Source organism: Branchiostoma lanceolatum, chromosome 4, assembly GCF_035083965.1.
Source record: "Branchiostoma lanceolatum isolate klBraLanc5 chromosome 4, klBraLanc5.hap2, whole genome shotgun sequence".
In the NCBI taxonomy this organism is placed as follows: Eukaryota; Metazoa; Chordata; class Leptocardii; order Amphioxiformes; family Branchiostomatidae; genus Branchiostoma; species Branchiostoma lanceolatum.
Genome location: NC_089725.1, coordinates 19,697,620 through 19,715,743, shown reverse-complemented (window position 1 = coordinate 19,715,743; position 18,124 = coordinate 19,697,620). Strand labels below are relative to the sequence as shown.

At 42.1% G+C, this 18,124-nt stretch overlaps 1 protein-coding gene across 3 annotated transcripts in view; it reads left to right on the top strand.

The window, feature by feature from the left end:
* Positions 1-18,124, top strand: part of LOC136433170 (protein sickie-like) — a 31,490-nt gene that overhangs the window by 11,605 nt on the left and 1,761 nt on the right. The window contains exons 4-17 of one of the 3 annotated variants that reach the window (XM_066425083.1): positions 4,650-4,775; positions 6,115-6,185; positions 6,444-6,572; positions 8,365-8,410; positions 9,046-9,197; positions 10,144-10,299; positions 10,748-10,855; positions 12,885-13,028; positions 14,812-14,999; positions 15,602-15,719; positions 15,903-16,869; positions 17,068-17,173; positions 17,439-17,585; positions 17,813-18,091. In XM_066425083.1, the coding sequence (XP_066281180.1) occupies positions 4,650-4,775; positions 6,115-6,185; positions 6,444-6,572; positions 8,365-8,410; positions 9,046-9,197; positions 10,144-10,299; positions 10,748-10,855; positions 12,885-13,028; positions 14,812-14,999; positions 15,602-15,719; positions 15,903-16,869; positions 17,068-17,173; positions 17,439-17,585; positions 17,813-18,091 (2,737 nt within the window). Of the gene's footprint in view, positions 1-4,649; positions 4,776-6,114; positions 6,186-6,443; positions 6,573-8,364; positions 8,411-9,045; positions 9,198-10,143; positions 10,327-10,747; positions 10,856-12,884; positions 13,029-14,811; positions 15,000-15,601; positions 15,720-15,902; positions 16,870-17,067; positions 17,174-17,438; positions 17,586-17,812; positions 18,092-18,124 lie in introns of all 3 variants that reach the window. The other 2 variants (XM_066425082.1, XM_066425081.1) reach the window with 2 other exon arrangements.

Below are 18,124 nucleotides of genomic sequence, written 5' to 3'. Positions count from 1 at the left end.
AACATGGATGTTAAGGATCGATTGCATCTTGGTTGGTTATTGTTCTTCCATAGTCATTATAATTTACTGTCCAAACTGAGAGATTGTAACAGTGCTGGACCTCCATACCTGCTGACCAAGCTCTGTCCCAGTAGGAGTCAGTCACCCCTGGACCATGGGTCACCACAGGTCAAAACAACATACAGTGGTTCTGATTAGAGTGGTCTCACTGGCCAAACCATGGCAAATGGGGCTGATGCTCTAACGGAAACTTAGTTCTGGTAAGATTATGACCTTTTCATTTAGATCTTAATGAATTTTCTGCAGGCATTTATGATAAGGATAAGGCCATATGAAATAATATTCAAATTTGATAAGAGAGACCCTGTAAAAAGTTGATGTAGTGGTATTGATGGCATAAGTTGCCGTCACCCTATTTCAGTCCATCATGGTGGCTCTTCTATGCATATGGTGTGAGGTTAGCACACAGTCATGCCAAGGTGGTCTGTCTATTGATTAAGGTAGGGTTGGCTTTCCATTTGCAATATGGATGGCAAAATTCACTGTTACAACTCTAAATAGACTATGCTATGTGGTGATTCTATAGGAATCAGCTCTAGCCAGATTAACTGCTTATGAGTTGTTAAAACTGCTTAAATCAAGTTTACTTTCGATGAAAGACGGTACACAGTCTTCAACAAACATGTCTACAGTTGTTTTTGACGCTCATTGAAGTTATATAACAAAGGGATTTAGTGACGACCTGTTGATAATTGATAGTAGTGTTTGCTGTGGCTGTTGCCAAATATTTGGCTCAGTCAGCCAGACAGAATCCTAAATGTCCAAGATGTCTAAGAAGTTAGAAGTGGCACAGTAGGTGTTGTTTGTTATGTTCTTAACTCTAGGAGGCACCACATCAACTGGGCATTAAATGCTTTCTTGTTCGATTGGAAACTCCATTTGGTCAAGCATTATGAGTTCTGAGTAATCTTGTTATCAGCAAATTATGGTCTACTTATTATGTTATTGGCAGTTGCTGCACTCACATGGCACCACACATGGCATTTATTGCGTAATATTGACAGGAAGTTTACGTCAGAAGTCTGATACAGATTAGAATGGTATGTGGCTGCGTATCTAGATCTCCATTAGGTGGCTGTTTACATACTTTCAAGTTATGAAAAACACTCGTTTTTAGCTCTCCCAGCCTCATTTTTATATGAAGACCCAGATCAACAGCCTGAGGGCATATTCTAATCTGGTATGCACAGGTTTCTGTCTTTTAGCATCAAATAAGGATAAGTGGAATAGATGATAGACTAGAGGGAGAAGAGAATTGAGCAGAATAAGTCCAACATGTAACTGTAATGCAACAAAGACAGTTGTGATTAAACTCTAGGCAGATGCTGGAGTAGAAGGTCGTAAAGTTTTAGAAGAGCGGGCCAGTCAGAAAATGTTACAATTTTCTTCCTTAGCATCTGCTTGGAGATTAAGTAATGCTGCTACCTTTCCTTTGCGCCAGTGGTAGCATATTGTGCCTTTTATCAATCGATTAGGGAGCCATGACTTTAGACAGCTCATACAATACTGTCTATCCAGCCTGACAGCTCCCTTTGTCCCGTAGTGTTAGGGGAACATTTAGTGAGCTTAAAAAAGCTCCATCTTGCTGGCCGGTAGTCCTGGGGGATTTCCTACATAGGGGTGTTGTAAAAGCCAGGAGATAAAAATCATGCAATCTAAGTTTGTATGATGTGTTTTGACATGTGCTGTAGCACTAAATCATAACTGCTATTCCTCATCTTGAAAAAATAGGCCAAGTGCTCTGAAATGTATTCTTCTTGTCTGATTGCCAAGATAAAGAGTTGATTAACATCACAAATGTACTCAGTGCAGATAAATGTCAAAGCTGAGCGACTTGTCACTTTAAGTATCATTACGGTCTATGTCTGTCTAAGGTGATCAATGTACATTCATGCTGAGACTTTGATTTCCACAGTTTTCTACCACAAGATGCTGATGTGTTGTGTTTTGTTGAGGCACAAACTGTTCAAGTATTCTGCAAATTTGACTGGAACTCTGATGACACCTGTTAGGAAACTATGTGTACAACACCTTGTGGTAAGGGTGGCACACTTAACCATGCCAGGAATGTTGAGCCTTTCTGTCCAGTACCACTCTCTGATTTCACAGATAAGCTATCATAACCCAGCCTTGTGCTTTCCAGATAATGGACACATGAAGGAAAGGGGGTCAGGCATTAAGAGGTCAGGAACACTCTTACACCATTCAGGTCCACTGGATCAGTCTGGGGCCATTCTGGATCATAATGGCTTAAATCCATCACTGTGTATACAGACCCACAATGTAGCATTCACCGGCTTATTGCACTTAAAGTAACACTTTTCTCCATGGTCTGTCACCTTTGCAACAAACCTGGAACCACAACAGTCCGATGAATTCCTTCTTCAAACAACTGTTCTAACTTTAGATGTTGTGTATGTTATAAGACTAATTTTAGAAGTTAGAAGTGGTCTAGTGAGCTATTTTTCCTCACACTCACAAGGCTGTTACTTTTTTTGTCGCAACTATTGTCACAAAAAGTTAAATGCTGATTTAGTGATTTTTGTGTATTGCATTAATAGGTAGAGGTACCTTTTCTAAAATTGGCTTATTCCATCCAGTTATTTCCATTTGTTACAAATTTCAGTGGTCTATTATCATATATAAAGAAAGCTAGCATTGCTTCAAAGTCTTATGTTTTATGTTCACTGGAACAGTTGGTCACAAAGAAATAGGGAGATGGTTCAACCATATCAGCTATTGTGCTGATCTTTGCTTTTAAAGATTCAAAGAGAGATTCAAAGCTTATAGTTACATTTGCAAAACATATTAATCTTTTTCACATATCTGATAAGAATTTTCAAAAGATGCATGGCTGTCTCCCTTTATCCTTTTTACATATTAGTCCCCCTCCCTTTCCCTGCAGGGAGGGACCTCCTAATCACCAGTTAATGAGGCAGAGTCAATTGGTCAGGCCTTGTTGGCCGCCTGCCACTCCACAGTTCATTATCCTGCCATCAGCAGCCACTTGTGACAAAAGTATGCAGATAGCAACCAGGGGTCAAGTGGGGACTGGGCTTTGTGGAGTGTCATTAACTTATCCTGCTAAAAGGGTGGTCAGAGTTTGCCACCACTCATTGAGTGTGTTATAGATGTAAGGGGCATTAGATTTGGGGGTCTAGCATATGTTTACCTCTGTGAAGGAGGTTATGCTGGTACCTGTGTTTGCTTGCCTGTTGGATAAGCCTTGGCCCTGAGCAAAAAGTGATAGTTTTGGGTCTCTAACATCTCCTTTCTTCTCGATCAGAATGAATAAAAGTTTTGAATGGATTTCAGTCTGTAGATAAACTTTGACCTGAAGATCAATTTTGGACCTTCTAATCCTAGCAGCTTCCTTATGAACATCAGTTTCTCTCCAAACAAGTGTGTAAGTCACATCTCTCACATAATGCTGATGTGGTGTGTAGTATAATGGCCAGTCTGCAAGAACGACATCTACAAATGTATAGTCTACCTTGAGGTGTGGAAGCAGTTCTTTCACTGGGCTGTGACCTGATCCATAGCCAACTTTTCTTCACATGCCAATGCACCAGGAGTAATGCTGAAACAGGACCCGGGGGCAGGAGAAAGTTTGTTTAATGTACTCCCATGCTAGTTGTTCTTTCCTGGGAGTCACAAAGGCTCAGGGAGGAGGGATCAGGCCTCATTCAAGTTGCATTGTTGGAGGAGAATAGGGGACAAAATATGCCTAATCCCCTTAGTGTTGTGCAAAAACACCTGTGCTGATTTGCATAAGTTCATGTTACTGTAATCCCTGAGTTTGTATGGTTTCAAGGTGAAACATAATGGCCTTAAGCTCCATGTGTTTCTTGGCTCCCCAAGTGTTGTCTTAAGTTTGATTCCAGCTCCTAAGAGCTCAAGCTACATGTACAAGCCAGGTGGCCTAAACCTACAGGCAAAGGAAAATTAGATAACTGTATTACTGGTAACCACCTTTATTCAAGATATTCTGAAACCATATTTACAGACTCAGAGAAATGAGAGGACATTTTGAGTCAGCAAAGTTTACTAACAATTGAATTACCATGACATAATTAGATTTCACAACACAGTGTTACCTACTAGAGACATTGTCTAATCATTAAGTTTCTTTTGAGAGTCTTTTTCATATGGAAAATAATTGATCACTCAATTTTGTACTCTCAAGGCATCATTCATGTAAAACTCCAAACTAAGTGAAAAATAGAGCAAGAAAGAGGATAGTTAAAATGTCAATCAGATGAGTTTTTGAAATGCCTGCTAAAACAGAATGGATAGATTGAAAACCTGGTTTCTAATAACTTCACTTCTAATGGTCTAGGCAAAGAGGTTATATAGTTCTATGCAACCTCCTTGGTCTAGGTCACCTATAAAGAAAGTGCCTTGTTCCAGATTTGCATAGTTTGAAATAACAACAGATGATAAAACTCCAGCCTCCTTTTAACTTTCCATTTCAAATTTTTGTTTTACAGTTCTCTTGACCTTGACTGCCTTTCTGTACGACTGGAATGCATTCCTGCAAAGACTTGTGATTTTGTATTCACGTCAGTACTTCTTTTCCCTTCTTACAGCCAGTGAAAAGGTTCCAAGCATTCAGACACGACCAATTATCCGGGCACAGAAGACAGAGAACCTGCAGAAGTGCCTGTACTACCTGGAAGGGAGAGGGGTGCCCATTCAAGACATCACTGCCAAGGGTGAGTTCCACATGGTCAACTTGATATCACTAAGATAGCCTTTTCTCTTTGTATTAGCTCTACATGTAACATTTACAGTGTTGGCCATGTTTAATTATGGTTCCAGTTACCCTGTGGAACTTGTTAGCCAGTCTATTTTGCTTACAATTGCAGATTTTTTAAAAAACCTTTCATTACCAACAAAGTATATAATTTTTGCAGTACTGATAGCAAAGTCCATTGTAACATTGTTACATACATACCAATTCCGCTTACTTGGATTTGGGAGAAGGATAAAGTTCTCAATGACATATCAAATGCAGAAACTGTGACATAATATCCTCAGAAAGCAAAGATACCATTGCACATGATGATATATTGATACATGGGTGAAACTGTCACCATGGTTTTCTACATTCCTTTCTTTTGTGAAAACTTGAATTGATACCAATCCACCGGTCAGTTATCCTGATTGATCATGAGCAGCCTGTATCTGGGCTTGTGTCTGTAAAAATACCGGACAAAGCCACATGTTTGTTGTAAGTTACATTCCAGCCATGCCCTATCCATGACCTCTGGAACTTGGTTTTCTACAGTCAGATGTACATGTAGTTCTGCAATAGCAAGTCACTGTTGTGCAGAGTAAACTTTCCCTCGCAAGCTACATTTGACTGTAACAGTACATGGGGTAACACCTGCCGAGTGTGTAATTCTTCTACAGACTAGAAATCAGTGAGGCTAGGGTGTTTCGTACAGGTTACATTTATACATCATTGCAACATTACAATACAACCCTTTCTAAAGAGGCCTGCTTGGGAACAAGAACGTTGTTGATTCTTGTACCAAAGAGTAAATGTCAACACTCGAGCAACAATGGAATGAATGAAGCACCTGAACCCTGAATCGTCTTCCAGCTAGTCCACAGTGATCCAGGTTTTCTAAGTCACCCTGAAGGATCTGCCCCACACAAAAGGGGCCATGCAGGCCGTTGTTCAGTAGATTTGCTCAGGACTTGTCTCCGTGTCCGTGTTAGGTCAGCTGGTTCTCCTGTCGGTGGGTTCCATGATTGCAGTGGCACCAGTTAACCCACTAATATACAAATATTTACGGTCTCTTGGATACCTAAGACTGTAGCAGTATTTTGTCTTTTGGTGCCAATTTTTAGATGTATGCTATATTTTTGAAACCTAGAAATACGTAAGAATCTACTTTGTAGGGACCTTGAAAGGCATTGAGGTGTCATTTTTATATCAACTCAATGCCATGATTGTTGGCATGGGCAGTGTATGATTACAAGAATTGCTAAACAATTGGTAATTAAATCTCTATAATGTACATATTTCCTTGCTCTTTTATACAGATCTCGCTGAGGGAAACCTAAAGGCCACCCTGACTATTATCTCAAGACTAAAGGAGATTTTTGAGGTACTGGTATATGTTTATACACCTTTAATACATTTTGTACAAGTATTCTGCATTTTTCATTCAATGTGCCAATGAGTATGTCACATTCAAGTGGCCATTTTGGAAACAAGACTTTTTTTGTATTCAATGCGCTTTTCATTCCAACCACTTTTTGTGTATACATGTACAGGGTACTGTGAAGAATTAGGAGATTAATGTGTTTATTTTCCTCAGCGTATCAAAGTTGTGATACCAACATTAACAGTTTCCCTTTCTCCCGTACAGAGCCCGCCGGTGAATGGCACATCAGAGCTAGGAGAGGAGGGAGAGCAGACCGAGCCACGCCCTCACTCAGCACCATCCTCTGGTACAGAGAGGTTAGGGAACGGAGACGGGGAGGCAGACACAAGTCTGGTATGGCACTCCAAGTTCTGTGTATATAGAAGTTTAAATAGCCATGCACGAGTAGGATATATTGAATTGAGGCTGTGCTGTGAGTCCATATGTGTTTTCTATCTTTTACTGCTCAGCTGTATTACCTACATGATTCAGAACTCCTGTTGTCCTTTGATGGATGTGCAACGCCCCCTGCCGACCAGTTTATGTATTGCACTCTCTACTATTGTCATTGATACTCATTGGTACAATGTACATGTCTCTAGGACAGTGTTCTCGCCAGCCTGAAATTTTTACCCGTCATTTCAATTTTGCGTCGGGGAAGAACATATCTAGCGCCGAAGGCGCGAGGCGTCGCGCCGGAGGCGTGACCATTCTAGGGGGGTCCGGGGGTATTTTCCCCCGGAAAATTTTGAGATCTAGACCCTCTGAAACGCTATTTCCTGCATTTTGAGGGGCAAATTTCCTGGTAGAATAAGCTTAGTTTAATGACATCCCTTTCGGTGAAAAATTACACAAGGGTTTCAGGCTTAATTTTTTGGGGAGGCGTGCGCGTGCCATCATCGCGGAAATATCAAATGTTCACGCACAAGCTACACTTCTATGTTGTATACAATCGGCAAAGAAAATAAAATTTAGCACAGCAAAACTTTATTACGTATCAGCTACGTCCTACAAAAAATACACACAGAATAAGTCGGCAAAAATAAAACATAACTTTTCAACACTTGTTCCGTATGCGCCCTGTAATTATCGAACATAATGAGGAATTTGACACCCTACTTTGAGAAAGAACGCAATAAAGACGTCCATTTTTTTGTACCATGTTTTCCACGGTTAATTTCTCCGGTAACTGCACTGAATGTGTTCAAAAGTTGTCGATTCAAGCCTTCCAACAGCCGTTTCGTCGTGCGATTCCCTGCGATTCCCGCCATTCCCCTAACATCTCGCAAATTCACGCTTAGCTGAATCTCGCGAGTAGCGAGACTCGCATGTCATTGGTAGTTTTTCTTGACGCGACGGAGATGTGCGCTGTGATTGGTCATTGGTGGATTACAATATCTGACGCCTGTTTACCATTTCTTGCGGGAAGAAAGCATGTTACTCAGCCGCCGCTGCTTGTCAATGAACTTTAATACTGTTTAGGCACAGATTACAGAAAGCCTGATAGCTATAGGAGTATTTCTGAATTTTAAGGCTTCATTGATGACAATAACTGACGGTGAACCGAGAGGGACAAAACAGAAATAAACGTCAGCCTGATGCGACCAGCCAAAACTGTAGTGGGGAGGGCGGCGCATGACGCCGAGTTTTCGGCGGCCACAAAATATTACTAGCAACCACCACGCCGCTCTCTGTGTGTTGCTGGGGTTCTAGTCGCCGGCGAACATTAGAAATGATCTAGATTGCCCTCGTCACGAACTTCCGCTGATCCTCTGAAGTTTTTGAAAATTCTAAGCTCTGTCTAAATATCTTCACACACCGATTTTTGGCCATTAAAAATGACGGGTTGGGCAAAAATTTTGTCCGTCATGAGCGACAAAACCCGTCAAATGACGGGAGGACGGGCGCTGGCGAGAACACTGCTCTAGGAGCAAGGAATTTTATATTTGTTCCTTGTAAATAAGGAATTACATTCCTGCAAATGACAAATTTTTAAGCAAAAAAGAGGAAGCACCTGGCTCATCCACATGCCACAGCTGTACCACTTGGTGCAGTGCTACATGTAGTTTGTCTTCTTTTATTCCATGGAAGCTGTTAGTAATGTTGTACAGAATGGTTGATCCCATCATCTCGTCCTACTTTCCAGTCAGAGAGCTTGGAGCCGGAGTCAGGCAGGCTGTATCCAGGTGACGGTAAGAGAAATGTTCTTGCTCCAGTTCTTACATCCGTGCCATGCGGGTGTAGACTATGTGTGCACAGGCTTACTCCCCATGGCTTCCTCTAAATGTGCTACTGACACGCATGCTTAATATCTGACCTTCCCTGACTTGTTAACTTCTGAAGATCCATGGTATGCTTCATATTAGAGTTTGTATCTATCTATATCTGGGTACAGTGGGAGTCATAAAGTGCTTTTATTGGTTTGAAAGTATGCTTCACACTATAACCTGTGAACTCTCAATCATAACTGGGAATGACTCATGTTGTTTTAAGACATAAGAAGATATTGTGCATGGGGGCAATACTGTAGAAGGGCTTTTACTTCCCCTCTAACAAACTCTTGTTCCATGTTTTATGCAACCACAAGGATTTCATCCTTATCATACTTACTGTAAGTTAACTTATTTTCAAAACATGATTTACTTCCATCTCGGTTCTAAAGATGGTTCAAAGGTTAAAGCATATGTGTGTAAAAATGTATTTTCTGATATGATTAAAGGCTGAAATGGATGGAGGAGGCAGAGATATTAGCAAAGCAGTGATATCAAATCAGCAGGCAGAAGGTTCTGCTCTCACTAAATAAGTATTTCTACCTCTGATCCTACAGACCCAAATGAGGTTCGCCATGCCTACTACGATGACCGTGCAATATCCCACCAGAAGCCTGTGTACAGCGGAGGGGGGCTGCGGGAGGACATACTGCCGGGGAGCATGGCTACTGACGATGAAGAGGAAGATATAAGTCAGAGTGAGATTCCTGTGAGTAAACAGGAGGGAAATCTAACAATTATTCACCAGTCACAGATGATGAACAAATGTATGCCACACCAATTAAAATCTAGCTATCCTCTATCAATGAAATTCATCCAGAGAAAACCACTTTCAACTGGTGATTGATGGATTTTGAAGCTCATTAGCCAAATCTCTCTGTCATCTTGGATACTTAGGATACAATGAAACAGCGTTACAGTTCTCAAGAAGACAAACAAAAACTAAAATGGTTACTCTTTTCTAAGAGCTTGTAAATGATTATTTAATGTGCTCATAGATGCCATGTGAAAAACAAGTTTGCATGTTTTACCAGGGATGTAAACTTACCTAACTAAAGCGTGAGTCTTGCTGACCTGCAGCAAAATCATAGCATTAAGTCTTCATTGTTTACTGAGCCTTCTAGAACTCAGAACACTTTGCTAACCCTTGGGGAGGGTGTGCCAACATGGTTGTAGGTATTACTCTACATCAGCCATTGTTTCAGCTTTCACTGGGCAAATAACTTAATCCCAGACAAGGGGTGCAAGCACGCTCGTGTTGTAGTACTTCTCTTCATGGGAATAATCTGCTTAGCTTAGCTTTGCTAAGCAAAAATGTTTACAATGCAGCGTTAATCATGTACGGTACGAGTCAGGAAAGGAGTTCATTGTGGTACTATGGTGGAAAAATTAGGCTAGTAAGTGCTTCAGGGGAAGATATAATTACACTTTTTTTATCTTGAATTTTCTTTCCGTCAGCGTCTGACACTGACAACTTAAATAAGCTTGCATGACAAATCCATAGTATGTTTGGTAGGTCAGAATGTACTGTCATGTTTGCATGTCCAGTGGAGGATGTATTGAAAGATTACTGCTGTACAGTCTTCAGAATTTGAGGCACGAAGTGTTCCACATGTCCTGTTGTGTTAGTTACTAATGGTACTCCATACTTCCAGCCAACGCTCCAGTCCACCACAGAGATGGGATCACACGGTGTTTCCCAGCATGGCGCCGACAGCAGACGACAGATCATTGGCCTGAGTCAGGCCATCAGGGAGAAGGCTCGCATCTCGGTGTCCACCGAGGTGCCGGGCTCCCCCAACAAGCTGCAGGCATGGGATACTCAGGCTATGTTCACTGTGAGTGCATGGGCATGCTGATGCATGGAATGGCCTTTCCCTCTGGGCCTTTTTCCTTGTCACTATGATTTTCTGGAAAATCTGTAGACTCCTGGTCTTTCCACTACCCCAAAAATCTAATTCATATACAATCATGTACATGTACATTTGTCTATTTATCCTTCCTGTGCATGGCACCCAACATGTAGATATATGACTCATGCATGTGCATGATATACTTGTGCATGAATATTGACCATACCTATGATTGCATACTGATAAATATTAACCATTGCATGATTCACAAACTCTTACGTGAAGTCAGTCCAAATGCATGTTCTTGATTTCTACTGAACATGTATAGTAATGTTAGTGTCTGAGTGTATTGGGACAGGCTGATCCTTACAGTGCTGTAATTGTAAATGAGCCCCTGCCTCCCCAGGCCCCTGCCCCTGTCCGGGACCAGGTGAGTCTGACTGTGGAGGAGAGGCTGAAGTCCCTCCTGGACAGCCCCTACCTGGAGGAGATGGCTGGCAGTCCAAGGAAAAAGGTTAGAGAAGCTCCAACCTTGGTGCCATTGATACCCATTGAAGTTAGAATATGCATGTTGATTTATAATCAGAAAAGGTTATAAGAATAATTCCAGGAACTGTGATCAATGCCTTTGTCATCATTGTGTAAACATGTTGAACTGTCACAACATAGATGAATCACAGTAAAATGTATCATAAATGTGCAAACTCAAAGTTTGAAAATGTTCCCATGCCTTCAGGAATATTCTTTTCGTATGGTGTCCACTTTATGTGCTGCTACATTTATCAAGAGGTCACTGACAGCTACAGGACATTCAGGATTTAATCTAGATTTCTTGTCAATGAAAAATTGTTGCACTGTTTGTTCACTAGTAACATACAAAAACTCATCCAAATTCTGTTAAGGACAAAAGTAATTGTGAATTTCTGTATTAATATTCCTGCATTTTTTGCGTTTCGGCGCGAAGTGTCCTGGCTTTTACCTTCGATGCATGCATACTGCAGGATGCTTCGATGCATCAAGGAGGCATGCTGTTTGGTTCAACACTGTGTCGCACACCAGAAGACCTTATATGGCAATACGTTCCCAAATCCTTGTATAGCTGTTGCCTTATATGGCAAGGGAGCACGAAAAGGCAGGCAGGCTAGATTTGCATTACACACAGGAGGGCGACCGGATGTAACTGCTACAACTGTTCGGAAATATCATTGCATTGTGGTTTCGGACTTTGATATCCTGAAAAATGACCATATTACATCTATTCCACAAGATTGCAGAAGAAAAAAAATGATTTCGTCCAAAAATCGTCCAAAAGAAAACGACCAAAAATCGACATAAATGATACCATATAGTGAGGTTATAGCATTACGTACAGAGAAACGGGTTACGTACCGCAGCTTAGCCCATCTGGCAACGCGAAGCACTTCGGACCTAGAAGATCCGGGTTCGTGTCCGTTCATGGATTTTTTTTCTTTTTGGATATTGAGTATCAAAAATATATATTGATATTATATTAATCTATCAATATCATATTTATGAATATCATTTTTTCATTTTTTTCATTAATAAATAAAGAAATATTTTATATTTGTTATTTTTAAATATTCATTTAATATATACAAGGCCTTTGTCTTATGAACAGGACTTCATAGATTCCAAACCCGGCATTCGAATTTTTCTGTTCATTGTAATGGAAAATACCGTGCAGCGGCTCCTATGCGCGGTAAGATGATTCTTGCAAAACACTCGCCACTAAACTTCTATCCCCGATGTAAACAGAGGCTCTTGATGTTGTTTGCAAAACAGCGATCCTTTGTTACAGTAGCAAATGCTCCATTGTTCAGTATCGACTTCATTCAGACAACATGGACGTGGAAAGTGGCGCCGCTTGGCACAAAACTATGGGAATTTTCATGAATTTTAGCAAAATTACCCAGGAAAATAAGGAAGAAATGTTGTAAATGCGGAAACCAGAATAATACGGATGAGGTAGCTGTTGATTTGTTTGACATTTGGTAGTCATTTTAGATAGAACCTTAGCTGTTATGAACTTCTATTTCACTTAATTACCATAGTGCTGATGATTCAATGGTGCTTTTTCAAATTTTATGTTTTATTGCGTGCCATGTACATAATTACATTGATAGCTTTTATAATGAGCCTATTGTACATTTTACAAATAAGTACAAGTTGTAGGCCAAGACCAGCTTTTTCAAAAGCACTTAAGTTAAGTGACGTAACTTCAAAATTGCTTTCCCCAATCTGCCTTTCTCTATTAAAACAGTACTCATTTCCCAAAATGACAATTTTTCTTATAGACTGAACAGCCCTTGAGTGACTTTCTCTGGCAGATTTTACTTCAAGTAAAGGGAAAAGACAATTCACACTCATAAACGTAGCCGAAACGCCAGCTTTTTTGAAAAGCTCTTGTTTACTTGGTTGGCAGTGTTTTTCTAAATCTTCCAACTTTCTGGCACAAAATCCCTTACCATTTTTCGGGGGCTTCCCCTTGATAGTTGTCTAACCTGCTTTGTCCATACCTGCAGGGATACCTGGAGGGGGAACTGTTGCTCCCACCCCCTCCCAAAGGACACAGCCCCTTCAGTTATCCAGATGGGATAGACAACCCCGGGCTGGATGGGGGAATGAACGGGCAGGCCACAGAGCTGGGACTGGGCTCAGGATATGTGGTAAGTTATAGGCACTGTGTAGCCATTGATGACTCTTGCATATCCTTTGGTGGAAAGTTAGTGGGTGTAAAAGGTACTAATGTGCTAGTATAGACATCAAGTCAAAGTGCCGTGGTTTGGGTACAAGGCATGTTGAAAATTGCATTTTATTCATTTTTTGTGAAATACATCACCACTTATTGGCTGAGCTTTAAGACAGGAAAGGCAAGAGAAACAGGAAACTTGAAAGATATGGTGTGGATAGTTAACATCCTTACTGTTGGAAACAAAAGCAACAGACTATAAAGTCTGTGCATTTTCAACCACCTGTTGGAGCCACAGTCAAAACACAGTCGATGACCCACAAACCAACAAGATCTGAGATAAGAGACTGACAGACATATGACCTGACCAATGATTTATATCTTTCTTTATGCCCACTTTCCTTTTTACCAGTACGTGTGTCTGCGCAGTCTTGCCTGACCAAAATAACAGAGCAAGTTTGACCCTTAAAAGTCTCAAAACAGATTGCAAGATCAGATTCAAGGTCGCATTCTTCTAGACAATGCTTGGTGACCTTCTGTGAGCCAGATCTGACACAGAGAGTTCAAGTTATCCCTCTGGTGATCAGCTGTAGTCCTGTTAGGTTTCCCTGTGATGCGTGAGTGATAAGAGAGTCGTGCCACCCTTGTTTGTGGAATACTTGTGCAGCCAGGTGATAGGGAAATGATTGTTTGCCTGGTGCGGGGTGTTTGCTCCCAGCCCACACAGCCCAATGGCACACCTGATCTGCATGGGTAATGGCCTCTCCTTTGTTCTGGGGTTAAGCAAATGCTGGGGAAAGTTCAGCACTAGGTATATACGTATGAGCATGTGCGTAGCAAGCCTCAGGACAGTCTAGGATACAATTACACCATATGGAGGATTCCCGTGTGAAGTGACCCAAAGTAGGTTCTTTTGTCAGCACCATGCCCTGGACACTCAATATTGAATTTAGTTCTATTTAAATGCTTCCATTGAATTATGCTGTCAGCCCCCCAAGTGTGTTAATGATCAACCCCATTGTGTGAGGGTTATCCAAACACTCTTAGGAGGGTTCATTCTAAAGCTGTTACTGTATGGGGACGTAGTCGATGCAAAAGCAGGGAGTTAATGTGTAAGTTACATTACTTTATGACATTAACTGTGCAGCTCTTTGTATTTCAAGTATTTGTAATGATGTTTATACTGTAGAGAATACTGTGAAGGGCATGTAGCTACACTTTCCTGTTTGACACAGGATTAGGGAAAGCCTCTTCGTTCTGCTCTGTTTACGCCATACTAAGTGTGTAGGTATTCCTTATTCCTAGCCACCTTCATGGTTTAAATGCTAACTTTCAGCAACGGCTATATGGACTTCTTGCGTACAGAGCACACAATATTTTGTTTATGTGTTTGTTGACATCTGCTCCTATCAAGTGTTTATTTTGGAACTGGATTTAGATGCTTTTGTCAGAATTGCCTTGCCTTTATTTACATAAGCGGAACAGATTGTTTGATGTGCCGTAGACCTTGTACGCCATGCAGCTTCTTTTTAGTAAAATTGCTGGACTTTGCGGAAGGGCTCTGTGATTCAACATCACTGCTGTGGAACCTTGTTAGAGGGAAGTTGATGTCACATCTGTCACCAAATTGTAGGTCTGGAAGTTTCTGATATGAGAATCATACGGACATTAGGCTCACACCCTGTAATTTCCTCACAGCTTGACAGACCTTTCTTTACTTTGCTTGATTGATTTTTCTTTGAACCTTTGTCTGTCTTCAGCCCTCCCACCCGAACCAAAAGGGCCGTGTCGCCACCAGAGGTGAAGCAGTACTGAGAATGAGAGGCGCTGGAAGGACCGAGGCCCACTCAGCACATGCCTACAGTAACGGTCCCCCAACACAGCAGCTGGTCAACGGGTCTCCAAACATCCGAGGCAGGCCTGTGGCAGGGGAACACTCACCTGGCAGGTAAGACTTAAACACAAATACTGTAGCCTTTTCATACTTTATATCCGGCATGATTTAGTATTGTAATTATAGGTAAGGACTTTGGCTGATGATTTATATTAACTTGTAATTACAGCCAGTGATTGTAACTTCAGCATACATGTAGATAAATGACTGTTTGTGTGTTCAGTGAGTGATTTCCTCAGCAGTCTGTAACATCCAGACAAAAGGGTTTGGGTTATTTATGAAGGGTCATAATGACTGCACCATTAGCATAGTTGCTTGCAGTGACTTTTTACAGGAAATTTTGTCCAAGTAAAATCAATCTTTATGTTTATTGGGAATAGGCCAAAATTGGACAATAATTTACAGGGAGTATCAAACAAAGTCTACACCATGACTAAGTCAGTGGTTAAAGGGTAGATGATAAGCTGACATCTATGATATCTTTAGTAGGTAGACCTTGGCTGTATGAATAAGTGGTTACACTTCAAGAAAGGTCCAGACTTGGTTATCACCACAAAGGTGACAGGTAGGGTGAGGATAAAGGAGAAAACCATGGCAAAGATCTGTTCTCACTGTGTGATGACATGTAACACTGCTATGGTGTCTTCCCTTGTCAGACCTGCTGCCCATAAGCCGTCTCCAGGCCCTCCCGGGAGGCCATCGGGGCAGGAGAGAAGAGGCAATCCCCACACACAGGCACACCAGCCCAGTAAAACACCACCAGCGGGCAAAAAGGTGACACCACAATTTTATGCTGAAAACTATTGATCAATTTTTGACAAAACAATCCTTATCATGTACTATTGAGTCTGTTTGAAGATCGTTTTCTTTTAAACTGCTTTTTGAATATGTCTATGAAATTGTCTACACCATCCACTGCCAGACTGTTTGATTTATCTTAACAATGTATTTCTGTAGGGTGTCCCTCCCCCAGCCTATGGACAGCAGGACAGATCCCACATACCAGGTGGTAATCCACATGCAGTCCCCCACCACAGTGGACCTAGCCAGTCTGCAGCGTCCAGACTGTACCTACAGGGGGGACACCACCCCCAGCAGAGGATACATGCCGGCTCCTCCCAGCAGTCCCAGACCAGGCAGTTCTGGCTGCAGCAGCAGCAGGACCAGCAGCACCTGCAGTGGCAGAAACCTCACGACCTGGAGGAGGACTCCAGACAACATCAACCTGAGCCCACCTCACGACCTGTTCCTGCACCAAGGTCACGACCTCCAAACGCGACCCCCACCAGGGGTCAACAAGTGCCAAACTTATCAAACACCCCACAGAGGGGTTCCAAGACTTCCTCTAGTTCGTCTTACTCGTCCCCATCAACGTTGTCTCAGCAATCAGCCACGTCAACTAAACAAGGCAGGATACCACCACCCTACCGCTCTACCTCCACACCAAGTAAGGCTGACCCCTCACCAGAGCATCAAGGTTCCTTTCTTACAAACACAACTTCAAAAGTCAAGTCCAACACAACACAGCATCTGTCTCAACCACCTGCTGCAACCACAGCTAACAGTATGTCCAACCCAAGACCAGACTTGGATTTGAACTTCTCGGGTACTGGAACAATCAGTGAAACTTCCTCCCGTTCCAGCACCCCGCCCCTCCCTCCACTGTCTCCGTCCAACACCCCGCCCATCACACCCCCAGGCTCCCCCGTCCCCATTGTTCGACCTGCTCGCTCCATGAGCACGACTGTGCTCCCCTCCGCCCACGTCAGCCCTATCACACAGACCGACAGGAAAAAGACTGAGCCGGGCAGGAAAGGCAGGAAGGGGAGTACTCGTGTGACCAGGAGTGCAAGCACACTGCAAGCAGGCTTCTCAATGCTGGGCAAGAAAAAGGGGTCAAGGAAGAATGGAAACTCATTAAGAGGTGAGACATACAATATGACATCAAAACATTCCACTTTTCTATTCAATCAGCGAAACATGTAAATGCAATAGGACTTGTAAAAAAACAAACAGCAACATAACGGTAGACATACTAAACCAGTTGTGACTGGTGTGTAGATATGCTGTTTACCAGCTCACATATAGATGTGTAGATCATGAGCGGATTTGTTAACTGCAGGTGGCTCAAGAGAAGACGACTCCCAGTCAGAGGACGGAGAGTCCATGAGTATGTCAGAGGCAGAACTCGTGAGGCAGCAGCTAACAGCACTGGAGGAGATGTACAGGTTAGTTCTGCCTGGGACGAGGAAAACTTACATCTTGTCCAACAAATTTGTGATGAAATGACAGGAGACGACATTAGGTACTTTGTTGCATGCATTGGAAAGTCAAACATCTGTTCCCATTTTGCTTTTGTATCGACATCCAGGGCTTTTAGGATGCATAAGTCTTTCTACAAGTATTTGCACCTTTTATGCACTCCATAAAGTTTTTCATGTTTTTTTTTTAGGTGTTTAATTAACCTCATACATGTACTTATTTCACCTGCAGGGAAATTCTCAGACTCCTTGGTGCAGACCAGTCACCTCATGGTCCAACTACACTCACAAGGAAACCAACCTTAACTAAACTCAAGAGGGCAGGGAGTTCCCTGGGCAAGCCTGCATCTGTTGTGAAGCAGAGAGCAAAGGATATACGGTGAGTGCAAAGAAAAATACACTTCCTCTGAATGAAATGCAGTTGTATCTCTCAGCTGTGAACTCATTCATGTTCTAGAAATGTATTGTTGACAACACATACAGAAGGAAAAGGGCTAAAGGCTTCTAAATGTAACTAAAATCCTCTTAGGCCTACGTTATGTGAAAATAAGATTTATTCCAGATAGTTTTGCCTACTCAACATTTCCAATGTGCATGTTTTCCCAGGTCTGTAAACAGAAGATTTGCGAGGCTGGAGTCTCATGTGGTCACGCTGGCCAGAAGTGTAGCACACCTTTCCTCCGAGCTAAGGACACAGAACGCCCTGGTACAGGAGATAGAGTTGTTACGACAGGAGCTGGAGAATCTGAAGGAACAGCAGAAGATCCTGCAGAGACAGCAGCTGGCACAGAGGAAACCACCCGACAGGCATCAGAGCCACTCCAGAAACACCCCTCTACTGGTCCTACCCGTCAAGAACAGTGCACGATTAGCCAAGCTTACAAAGTAAGTTTGTGCCTCTTACACCACAATGTACTA